At 38.8% G+C, this 12,479-nt stretch overlaps 1 protein-coding gene and 1 long non-coding RNA gene across 6 annotated transcripts in view; one reads left to right on the top strand and one right to left on the bottom strand.

Annotated features, from left to right (window-relative positions):
* Positions 1-12,479, bottom strand: part of MALT1 (MALT1 paracaspase) — a 59,191-nt gene that overhangs the window by 26,667 nt on the left and 20,045 nt on the right. For 3 of the 5 annotated variants that reach the window (XM_027118624.1, XM_027118626.1, XM_027118629.1), the window contains exons 4-9: positions 9,335-9,494; positions 7,712-7,890; positions 7,196-7,292; positions 6,567-6,599; positions 3,640-3,666; positions 1,856-1,888 (exon numbers count right to left, since the gene is read on the bottom strand). In XM_027118624.1, coding sequence (XP_026974425.1) covers positions 1,856-1,888; positions 3,640-3,666; positions 6,567-6,599; positions 7,196-7,292; positions 7,712-7,890; positions 9,335-9,494 — 529 coding nt within the window. The remainder of the gene's footprint in view (positions 1-1,855; positions 1,889-3,639; positions 3,667-6,566; positions 6,600-7,195; positions 7,293-7,711; positions 7,891-9,334; positions 9,495-12,479) is intronic. The other 2 variants (XM_027118628.1, XM_027118625.1) reach the window with 1 other exon arrangement.
* The window catches only part of LOC113626791 (uncharacterized), a 29,083-nt gene continuing 18,682 nt past the window's right edge, over positions 2,079-12,479 (top strand). Inside the window, exon 1 of the long non-coding RNA XR_003435273.1 lies at positions 2,079-3,436. This is a non-coding gene — a long non-coding RNA (uncharacterized LOC113626791). The remainder of the gene's footprint in view (positions 3,437-12,479) is intronic.

Here is a 12,479-nt window from a genome sequence, read left to right as displayed (position 1 = left end):
AGAGGCCACAACAGTGAGAGGCCCGCGTACCGCAAAAACAACAACAACAAAAAACCTTTGGCCATCTTTCAGTGATTGAGTATTAACATCAACTTTGACTGGGTGAATATACAGTCCTTGTTGGTTTCATGCATCAGATCTTTTAATTTCTATGTCCTACAAAATAAAGTCCAAGTTCCTTAGACAAAACCATTCATATTCTAATCCAGGCTGCCTTTCCAGCTTGTGGTAAGAGGCAGCCCCTGCGGAACCATGGCTTCCTTGTCTTTAAGCAGTGTGGTCACCCTCACCCTGGCCCCTGCCCCCGGCTCCAAATCTGGGCTGCCCTGTAGTTCTCTCTGAGCTTAATGTAGTGTGACACTTTGCCGGTTCTGGGTCTCAACCTTAAGTCCAGAGAGTTTCCGGTTTGGGGATTCAGCCACCATGTAAAGAAATTTAACTACCTGGTGAGACCATGTGGGGAAGGAGGGGAGGAGAGAGAGGGAGAGAGTGAAGTAGACTGAGAATATTACATGACAGGAAAACAGGGGCACATGCCCTTTTACAGGGACAGCTACTATTTAAGCACAACTGACAGCTCTCACTCAAAATCTACCATTTTCAGGAGAATCTAGAAACCTGAATTTATATATGCTATCTGATCAGTGACAACTGATTCTAATTGTTCAACACTGTGTGGGCCACCCCCCTTCCCCAGTCAGTGCCCTTTTCTCCATGGGCCGAGCAATCCCACGTTATGCTACCCTTCACGGTGTCAGCCTCCACCTCTATGCTGATGACGCTCATGACGGTATCTCCGAGCCTGGCCTCTCCTTAGAGTTCCAGATCCACGTGCACAATTGCCTGCTGTGTATCTCCGCCTAGACGCGACACAGATACCTCAAACCGGTTAGGTCCCAAAATGAGGGTCATCTATCCTTTGAATCCTGCTTTTGATTCTGTATTCTCTAACTCAGTGGGCTGTATTACCACCTGCCTAGTGGTCCAGCAAGAATCTGGAGCAGGCATGGTGATTCCGCTGTACTTTTTATACCCTATGGTGAGGTGTTGAAAACAGCTTACTGATTCCATCACCTCAAGGTCTTTTGAATTTGTTCTGTCTTCTTCTGCATGGTCTTGGTACTACCCTGGTTTAGATTCTCATTATTTCTTATCTAGACCATTGCAACAGTCTCAGTTGTTCTCCTAACCTAAACAATGTCTCCCTCCAGTTTATTTTCTACACCGATACTAGACTGGCCTTTCAGAGGGACAAATCTCACCCCTCTATCAAGTTTCCTTCCAATAGCTTGTCTGAGAAATGGGGCTCAAGACCTGGACTCACCCTGCTTCTCCAGGCTCCTTCTCTTCATGTTCTAGAGAACCGTTTGTTACCTGCAACTCCCCAAATACAACAGGCACCCTGTATTCTTTCTCTACGAAGTTTACTTAGGATTTCACGTTCCCTCTATCTGGAAGGCCCTTCTCCTATTCATCCTTCAACACGTAGAGCTGCTATGGCAGCCTCTTTCGTGCTTTCCTAACCTCTAACTCCACCAAGATATAGTATTACTTATTTTTATGTGACCTATACATGTTTCTTATTGTCTATATGTATATTTGTTTGCACATTGACAAACACAGAAATCACTCCACAGAAGCTGATCTGGTCCCTGAAACTGAATTCATAATATTTTAAAGTCTCCTATTCTATAATTTCTTGTATACATATCCAAAATAAAACATTTGGTTTCGATGTTATTCAAATATTTATAAAAGTTGTCAATTTAAAAAGTCTCAAATCCCTTCATGATCCCCATAAAAGAGTTACATGCTACAGTTATATTTTGATGAAGCATTTTAAAGCTCTACTCACCCAAAGGCTGGTCCACTGTTTGCTCTTTATTATCTATAGAAAGGTAAAAATGCAAAAAGATAAGGAGCTGTTATCCATGATCCATCTTCGGGGTTAGAGAGATACGGAAACAATGAACAATCACATCTGCAGCACCGAAGGGCAGAATGTGGATCCTAACAGCTAATTTATGATTTTTAAGGTTTTCAGGTTCTTGATTAAAAACAGGTACCTAGATGGACAAGAGTCGGAATCGGGGCAGGAGAATGTCTCTGGTAACTGATTACCACAGCTGGGGGTGATACTCTTTAACACGTGAGGTAGAAATTACAATCTGAAAATGGTTGGTGGTGGCAAGCAGCAGCAGGAATTTCACATCTCCTGAACGATGGCGTGGGCCTGCTGTACGTGCTGTAAATATAACTGATTTAAATCATCTCAGTTTATGAGGTATGTACTGTTATTACCTCCATTATACAGATAAGGAATCTGAGGCAGAGAAAGACTGAGTCACTTGCCCAATGTTTTCAAGCTAGGAAATCTCATTCCGTGGTCACGCTCTTTGCCATCAACTACACATAAAATGAAATACCTCCCACTCTCAAGGACCATGCAGAAAGAGATGCAGGGAAAGATGGAGTTCAGTCAGTAATATGTCTCTTACTATAGACAGAGTGTTTGCATTTTTAATAATATATATGCTACGAGAGTCCACTAAAAATATATTAAATTCTTTTTAACTAAATTTCTTGGTGTTTCTAATTCTTGAGGAGTAACGATATAATGAAAGAGGAGGTCAGGAAAATTTTAGAAGCTTAGTGGTGCTGGTTTGCAAAAGTTTTCCTGAAATAGCTTTTCATAATGTTCATTGAAGGGCATGAAATAACAGACAAACTTAGGAAAAGGGGATTCCTAACCAGATCAAGAGAAGCAACTAGCTACATGACGAGGGTGGTTCTCCAACACCACTTAGTTTTGGGTGCTTGAAGCACGTCTCACAGGGGCTTCCCGGAGCTCAAGGCTGGCACAGCAGGAATGACATGAGGGTAACAGTGGCGTTCTGGTTTGTCTCACTGGCTTATGTGTCATCAGCACAGCCCAATCATCACTCACAATAACAGATGTTTTTTAACAAAATATGGGCACAAAACTAAGCAAACTAGTCATGGTGCTAAAACTATGAGAAATCACATGTCAAGAAATAAGAGGGATCTCTACATATATTAACTGATACATATAACTACCTTCTTATTGTTCTCCTGTGAGGTTTTATTTTCAGATAGTCACAGGTTCCATCAGTGCCTTTCAGAATGCCCACAGCCTGGACTGATGTCCTCGGTCTTTATGGAGTCCTCATTATTACTATGCCTTTCATCTCAGGTAAGGCTTCCCTTTAGCTTAACTTGTTCAGAAATCTGTTCTGATTAAAACTGGCCAAAGGATGATAAATACTCCTGCCAACTGTCAGTCCCTTAATGGTCAATGACTAACTACTCATCTGTACAGCACTAACAATAATTTTACTTCCGTTACAGACACCCACCCAACTAGTTCAGATGTGTTCAATGACTGAGCAGCTTTGAACAAGGACCCAGGGGTCTGGTGAGTTCAGAGATGTTACTCCTGTCACTCTTTCAAAGGCTGCTTCTTGTCTTTCAAATTAAAGAGCAAGCATTTCCCCATTTAACTGCCTTTTGATGATACAGAGTTATTCACAAGGATAGAGAATATCTATAGCATCTTTAAGTTACTGTATTCAATAATTAAATACCTAAAGCTAATGTTTTAATGTTTGTATTACTCACCGGGATGCCCGAGATTATTTAATTCATCTAAAATAAAATAAGAGAAAATAGATTAAATAATCTTTAAATAATTTAAATAGATTTAAATAACCTTTAAATAATCTGCCAATTTAGCACAGATAGTAAGACTGACAAAAGAAGTTGATTCTTGCACTGTTGAATCGTGTTATAATGTCTTATCAGGTTAGAACATTTAAAATGCCGTAAAGGAGAAGTCATGCAGTCAAATTGTGAAGAGGAGAGAACGTGGTTGTGGACATCAGTTAGGACTCCTGAGCTATTACTGCTTTCATTAAATGACAAAAAGCTAAATAGACTCATTCTTAATTTGATCAAAGTTTTAGATATGCTGGCCAATTACTGGATGAAAACAATCACGAGACAGGTTTGTCTATGGCCTCGACTATACACTTCATGAAACTAATTAAAAACCTCAAATGATATTTTTGAGAATAAACTTTTAATTTTAGAACAGTTCAAGATTTTACAGAACTATCGTGAAGATACTACAGAGAGTTTCTACAGACACCCATACCTAGTTTCCCTATGTCTAACATCTGTTGTTAGTAAGGCGTATTTGTCACAATTAATGAACCATTAAAGTTCTTTTTGGTTCCAGGACCCCATTCGGGACACCACATCACATTTACTTGTGTCTCCTTGGGCTCCTCTTTGTTGTGACAGTTTCTCAGACTTTCCTTGTTTTTCATAACACTGACAGTTTTGAGGATTATCGGTGAGGTATTTTGTAGAATGTCTGTAAATCGGGAGATGTCTGATGTTTTTCTCCTGGTTACACTGGTGGAATGTGTTTTTGGAGGTATAGTGGTTTCAGAATTGTTAGCCTGTAGAGCCTGGCTAACAGAAAGAAAATCATCTAAGCAAATACCTATGACATTATAGCCATCTATTTTTCCTTTACAAATTGTGTGAAGATAAAAATTAACATTCACAATAAATTATAAATGCTATACTATTCATAAAATATTATGCAGTAACTTCTATGAGATATAAAATCAACTACGGAGTGGTATCAGCTAGAGTACAGGGTTCTGTACAATTTCTTCTGCCTTCTGTGTTCACTCATTCCTAGGTACTTAGGTTAGCACCTGTTCTTCCATCCCATAATCAGTGAGGTTGCTTCATACACTTGCTATAGGTTTAGATTCTTCTGTCATATTCTGTGTTCCATCCTGGGATCCCCCTCCTCTGACCTTCCTAAACGATTTAAAACCTGCATATATGTATTTACCACTACAGCTGCCATATAGGATATTTTCACTGCCCTAAAGAAATCCCCTGAGCTCCACCTATCCAACCCCCTACCCCTTCTCCTGATCAAGTATCTTTAATAAAGCACATAAAATAGGTCACATCATGTTCTACAGGTAAAAAAAGATACGGTATGTTGGGACATTGTTAACACGTGCCACTCCACCAACTATAAAATGCCTCAACTTTGAAGACTTTTTTAGAAAGAAGAGTTGGATCTAATTTTTCCATCTGAAATTTTTGGAGTAGTTTCATAGTTGGGTTTTCATCTGTGTTTGGAACAGATTTATCTGAAAGTTATTACTTAATAGTGTGTTTGCCACTGCAAAAATTATAGGAAGAATCTTGCAGGTAAAGAAGCCGCAAGGTGGTAATATACATGCATTACCCAGAAGCTGAACAGCAATGCTAGTTTATGTTTATTCTTAGAGGTCTCCAGTGTTAGGAGGTTTTAAAAATCATGCAATTAGCTGAAAAAGGAGAAGGAAGAAGAGTTTGGTTAGGATTTCTTTACATAGATTCCCTCATGTAGGGCCCATAGGCCACAGGATTAGAACTGCTTTATGCTAGAGAATTCCTGTCCGCAACTATGACTGGGATGAAAACAGTACTTATAGTATTTCAAAGTGACACCATAGCAGTATGAAGGACAGGAAAACCAGGAAACATAAGATTTAACATTATTTTTTTACTTTGCTCAAGTAGAGCCTAAGGGTTTATAATAAAGAGGCAGAAATTGAAAAAATACTTTGCTATCCACAAACCTAATTTTGCAAAACAGTGACATCACACTAGGGGAACGTAATTTAAGTTTTAAAATTTACTCATTACAACTTATGTGCAAGGCTTTGGTTAATTAAAACAAGATAAAAGTTTATGTTAAAATAACTTTCAGTTCTTTTTAATCTACCATGTCACTTTTACCATAATATATAGTCTTCAGCCTTGTAGCTTCAAAAAATGGATCTTATAAATTTTATATTAAAAGAGGATATTTAATATTTGCTAAAGCATGCGTTAAACAGTAAATCTCCTGTCCTGAAACTGTTATAGAAATTACATTTGCATTTGAGAGGCATCTTACCATGGCTAAAGGACAGATAAAATAATCTAAACAACTATCCATGACAGTATAGCCATGGATTTTTACAAATTTTATGAAGATAATTAACATTAAGAATTAATTGCAACTGTTCACTATTCATAAGGTGTTGTACAGGAGCTTTATTTTATTTTTTATTTTTTGGCCACACCATGCGGTATATGGCATCTTAGTTCCCCCACCAGGGATCGTACCTACACCCCCTGCAGTGGAAGCGCAGAGTCTTAACCACTGGACCGTCAGGGAAGTCCCAGGAACTTTATTTTTATATACAATAGAAAATCAATTAAAAATTAGTTGTTTTTTTTTAACATCTTTATTGGGGTATAATTGCTTTACAATAAAAATTAGTTGTTTTAATTAATGTCAGTTTAATAGTGTCTCTGGTAATTTATTAACCATCAAAGACTAAGATACAGTATCCTTCTATCAAAATTTTTTCTTATAGCTAGTATTTTTTCCATCACTGCCCTCAGTAAACCAGGGCACTCCACCAATCCCAAGAGGAACCAGCATGCGGGATATTTGGTTTCAAACCAAAGGATTACACTACCTTCAGTGCACTCCACTGCCATATCTGTTCTTCCTTGTTTCAGAGAAAACAAATGTGAATATATTGTAATTCATGATCTTAGGAAGGGCAGCCATCAAGCAGAGATAAATAGCACAGAAATATGTTGACAAACCAACATATGCATCAGTATCTCCTCCTACTGACAACATAACTAAATGCATTAAGCTTAACTAGAACACACCCCCACATTATGCACTTCATAGAGGGACTGTTGGTTAATAATAATTCTTTTCTTTATATGCCTGTGATTTTTTTTGAAAAAATGGTTTATTAAAAATCTTTTTCCCCTAAATCAAGGGTTTTTTTTTTTTTTTTAGCTAAAGCTTTAAGGAATACATTTTTGCCATAAATGTTTAACATAAACTATAAAACTAAAAAAATTATGAAAACAGTCTCAATAAAATAGCCTTTTTTACAGTTCTTTCTGCTCTTTGTATGTGAATCCTGATTAGGAGTTTTAGTATGTATGCTCTCAAATTTCTACTTAAGCATCAGCAGTTATTTTGTTTAACACACCATTAAATTCAATGGGTGAACAGAATTTCCGCTGTTCAAACACTTCATTTTATACGGCTCCATTTGTCAGAATACTGAGCGATACTGCTTACCTACGATGACTTCTACTTTCTTGCTGTTCTGACTGTCTCGATCATTATATACACGACACCAATAGGTTCCTTGATGCTCCAAATCCACATAAGGCACCTGTATCAATATTAGAACATGCTCGCATTTCCTCAATGTTAATTGAAGTGGCTTGGAGAAAGTTATTTTGAGTTTTTTTTTTTAAAACCTACAAATCCTAACATTTCAGACATTCCTAGATGATTTCCATTCATTAGGTCAAATATTAGCAAGCAAATAATACAATGAATCTAACAGTGGTGAGTCAGATGCAATACTCAGTTTGACATTTTTCATACAAGCGCTTACATGTGGGCTGGTGTTCTAGCCCTTTTGCAAATATAAGAATCAATTAATATTAGATAATAAAGAACTTGAAAAAATACTGAAAACATTAAAACACCCCAGAGAATATGAATTTTAATATTCACTGTAATTTTCAATTATACTATTTTACATATTTACCCCCCCCCCAAATACCCCCAAGGCCAACTTCCTACCATGTACAGCTTTTTTGTCTCATGTGTTAATGGTGATTCATTTCTGAACCACTGGTAGTGAGGAATGGGGCTTCCAACAGCAACACACTGTAGGATCAACGTGCTGCCAGGCATCAACTTCTGGGACTTTGGTTCAATACAGATTTGCAACTTAGAGTCAGAGACGCCATCCAAACTTCCTTAAATTAAAAGAAAAATATCACGGAACATAAATAAAATCTCGAGGTTAAAAAAATTTTTTTTAATTAAAAAAATATTTTCAAGTTCATCCATCTTTTTTTTTTTTTTACAATCTTCAATAGCATCTCCCAAATGATGTTCCATAAAACTGTAGCACATCTAGAAATATTAAGAGATGTTCTGTGGATAAAAGGATGCGATAGACAAATAAGTTTAGAACATTCTGGGTTAAACAAAGGTAAACAGTTGTCTTTATGGCAGGACTTCTCCGTTTTCCAAGTGTTAGTACGCATTGTGTATTTAAGAGGGGAAAACAGTTTAAGTGGTTTCTAAATGTGTTTGGCCACAGAGTCTTTTTGGTGGGAGCAAAGGACAGAAACACCTTGAGTGATGTTTCTGTTCAAAACAGAAAACTCTACGTTCTGCTGTTTCATTTAACTTGCCTTAAAATTAGGAGTTTTGTTATTAGCACTGAATAAATATGCATGGGTTAAGCGTTATCTATTGAATGCTCATCTGTTACTCTCTAAGGGCCTTGAGGACAGAAGCCTTGTCAATGTGATCCAGTAACAATGAAACTCAGTGTCTAGCACATTGCAGGCGATCAATAATATTTGTTGAATGAATAAGATTCCATTTATAAACATATTAAAGTTAATTACATGCACAGAAACATTCTAGGGAAACATAAATCACTCAATTAATCATGACTATTTCTAGAGACTTTATTCGGGTGTAGGAAAAGCTAAATTGAGAGAAGAATGGAAGACAGACAAATTGGCCACAAAAAGTCTGTTTCCGTCATTCTTTTTGTCTAGCAAAAATGACAAATATGGTTCTTGACTGTTTGTGTGAAAAAATAATACCTGATGGCTACTCTTTAGAGTACACTGGGTTTTTCCCTTGATCAATACTGGTTATTGGACTAAAAAGATGGATGGCAAAAGTAGAAAACCAGTTGGATGAAATGCTTCACTGCAGCAAATGATGCACTATATGCCCTGTCACGCCTACTTCAACTCTATAGATAGTCTTTATTCCATGACACAATTTTTTAGAAGTAATACAATAGTTTGGGAGAAAAAGTATAGAAAGGAACTGAAAAGTGAGCAAGACGGCATTAGATTTCTCTTCTCCCGCAAAACCAGAGACCACAACATTCAGACCCATGAAAGGTGGCAAGTTTGAATAGGTCAGCAGCAGGGCCAAACTGAGAAAGGTCATGTCAGCCCAAGACATCTGCATGTCCGTCTTGTCTGTCTATCTATCCATCACATGGGATATGGGATAAAATATTATCGACTGGTGACATTATATTGGGTGAAGTACATATGTGAGTACTATCTTTGATACTGTGAAATTATTTATTTAAAAGTAAACATTTAAAATAAAATTTAAAAAAGGCAATTCCCATCCCAGCATTCAAGTTACTTTATCACTTACTCTGGAAGCCTTCTGTTACTTCTGTGACATCACAAACATCCAACTGTGACCACTGGCTAAATTCGAAGGTGAAATTATTATTAACTCGACAGACATAAAAGCCTGCATCTTTTATATGCACCGTGTTAAAAATAAGTTCTGATGCATTTCCGTTCGGAATCTGTGAAAGAATCAATGAGAGGATAAAAATGAATGACTCATCAAAACACACCTTATAAAAACGTGCTGTGCAAAATGTATGATGTTCTTGGAACTTTGCAAAGTATATCTTTTTTTCCCCCAAGTTCTAAAGTATCTGTTACTTAAAAAACAACAACATTTTGAGTAACTTGGGACTGAAGTCTTAGAAAATCAGTCTTCTACAAATCTGTTAACAAGAGAGTTAGGCTCTCTCTCTCCCTTATATCTTCCCCAAGCTCACTAATAGAAAGGTATCTAATCTGTCATTTAAAATTGTTTGATCATTAGTATCTAACGAATCTAGAATTGTAACATTTATGAGCTAAGTAGTCATACAACATGACCAACCCATGATGGAGTGAAGGGATCACAGAAAGTTAGGCCTGGCTCTTTATTTCTGTTCTGATCAAATTAGCTGTCAGTATAAGAGCAAGTTATTTTACCCCAAGGCCTCATTTCCTCATCTGCAAAATTCTATCAGAGGATAGATGCCGTGACCAATACGCTTCTCTCAAGGTCTGGGTGGAGAAGGGCTATGGGAAGCCTATCAGTGATGGGAAGGAAGGTCCATGCAAGGGTTTCCCAAGCTTTTACTCCTGGGCTCTGGTCACCACGTTAAGTTTTCTTTCACCTTAGCTGCTCCCATCAATTTATCAGCACCACCCAACTCTGGCATATTGTCAAAGGGCTTTGTCAAGTGCCTCTTTATATATTGGCTCCCTTGCAAAGTACTTTATTTAATAAGCTCTCCGTCTCCAAACTCCAACCAATTGAATTCGGCTCTCTCCTCTCAGAACCTGCACCGGAGAGAGAGCATTTTGCTGAAGATCTGACAACTGGGATGGAGGCTGCCTTAGCACGGCCTGACCATCCTAACCACGTGAACCTACTAAGTCTGCTTTCCTACTAGGCTATTCCTGTGGACTTTCTCTCTCCTCAAACCTCCTGCAATCCCACTTCTCTCAGCCATTGACTTTAGTCTGTGCTTATTTGTAACTCTCTTCCCTCCTGTTAAAATGGAAAGCGTGTCTTCCTAACAAAGGTTACCTGGGCTTGGGTTGCATGGGGATCCTAAACCACTCAGAGTCCCAAAGCTGGTATGTAAACTAGCTCAAGCTGAAGATGTTTAGGATTCAACAGATGCAGAAAGAAGCCTTATCAGAGCTTTCCTTATCTGACCAAAAGCAGAAACTTCTGGGAAATGAGGCTGCCATAAATTCCCTCTTCAGGGTGGCTTTTATTCCTAGGAAGAAGACCAAGAGGAAACCTACCATAAATCCCCTCTCCAGGGAAGTTTTAAATAGCCATGAGGAAGCTGGAAAGACCATTTGCACTTGCATGAATAGATATTACCACAAACTTTCTCATCTCCTGTTTATTCTCCTAGAAACCCCTTTGTATCTATTTCCTAAAGAAACCCATTTGTTCTTCCCAGAGAGGCTTTTTCTCCTTCCTCCCTTTTCCTCTAACTGTAACCAATCACAGGACTACTTCTTTTGTAATTTCCCATATGAATAAACTTCTCTTGTTAATCTGTATTTTGCCTGTTAATTCACAGGCCCCCAGGGACTGAGCATGAGAGGGTGGGAGAAAGGTTTTTTCCTCTCCAACAATCCCCTCATCCTCTCTGACTTTGCTCCTGCAATTTTCTCTCTGCTTTAGCATCTATTTCTCCCTTTTATTGTATCACTCCCCCAAACATACTCTAGTACCTTTATATCTTAAACAAAAGAATCCCAAGTACACCCCCCCTTGACCCACATACCTCTCAGCAGCACTGAAAATGCTGACCACCCCTTTCTTCTTGAAATACTTTCCCAAGGGCTTCATACCATTCTCTCCTGGTTTTCCTCTTATCTTGCAAATTCTTCTTAGTCTCTCTACTGGTTCCTCCTCCACTACACAAACTTTCTTTCTTTTTTTTTTTTTTTTTAACACATTTATCTATGTATTTATTTATTTTGGCCATGCACGCGGGATCTTAGTTCCCTGACCAGGGATCAAACCTGTGCCCCTTGCAGTGGAAGCGTCGAGTCCTAACCACTAGACTGCCAGGGAAGTCCCAACAAACTTTCAATGTTGTCTCCTGAGGTATCCAAGCTGACTTAGATGCATTTAGACATCCAATAGGCACTTCAAACTTAACATGTCTAAAACCAAACTCTTGAGTTTCTGCCCTTAATCTCTTCCTCTCCCGGTCTCTTAACACCTCAGTAAATAACAGGTCCCCAGATGCTTAAGTAGAAAATCTAGGGTCATCCTTGAGCTCTCTTCCTTTCCCCTCAGGCTCCACATTTAATCTGTCAGGTTTGATGAACTCTATCTCTAAAATAAAGTGACTTACCCACTTTGATCCATCTCCACTGCCATGTCCTAATCCACACTACTGTTATTTCTAGTCCAGTGTAGGCATTAGATAACTGGTCTTTTTTTTTTTTTTTTTTGCGGTACGCGGGCCTCTCACTGTTGTGTCCTCTCCCGTTGCGGAGCACAGGCTCCGGACGCGCAGGCTCAGCGGCCATGGCTCACGGGCGCAGCCGCTCTGCGGCATGTGGGATCTTCCCGGACCGGGGCATGAACCCGCGTCCCCTGCATCGGCAGGCGGACTCTCAACCACTGCGCCACCAGGGGAGCCCCTAACTGGTCTTCTTGCTTTGCTCTTGCTTCCCTTCAAGCAGCAAGTTGGTGTTTTAAAAACAAAAATTCTATCATGTTACTTCTCCTACTTAAGACCTTTAGTGGCTTCTCCCTTTGTATCACCCTGTTTATGTTCTCACAGCTCTTAACTCACAGAGTTATCTTATTTGCTCACTGTCTTTCCCCAGTGGAGCTGGCAGGGCCCCTGTGTGTCGGTGCTTCACCATCCTGGACTTAGAACCTGGCCTGACACAAAACAGGTGTCCAACAAGTAGTTGTTAAATGAGTATCTCCTGAAATAGACTATGAACCTAAGTGTGGTTTGACA

Source organism: Aethalodelphis obliquidens, unplaced genomic scaffold, assembly GCF_003676395.1.
Source record: "Aethalodelphis obliquidens isolate GAN/ISIS:26980383/991018 unplaced genomic scaffold, ASM367639v1 scaffold19, whole genome shotgun sequence".
Taxonomy (NCBI): Eukaryota; Metazoa; Chordata; class Mammalia; order Artiodactyla; family Delphinidae; genus Aethalodelphis; species Aethalodelphis obliquidens.
This window is presented reverse-complemented; position numbering and strand designations above follow the sequence as displayed.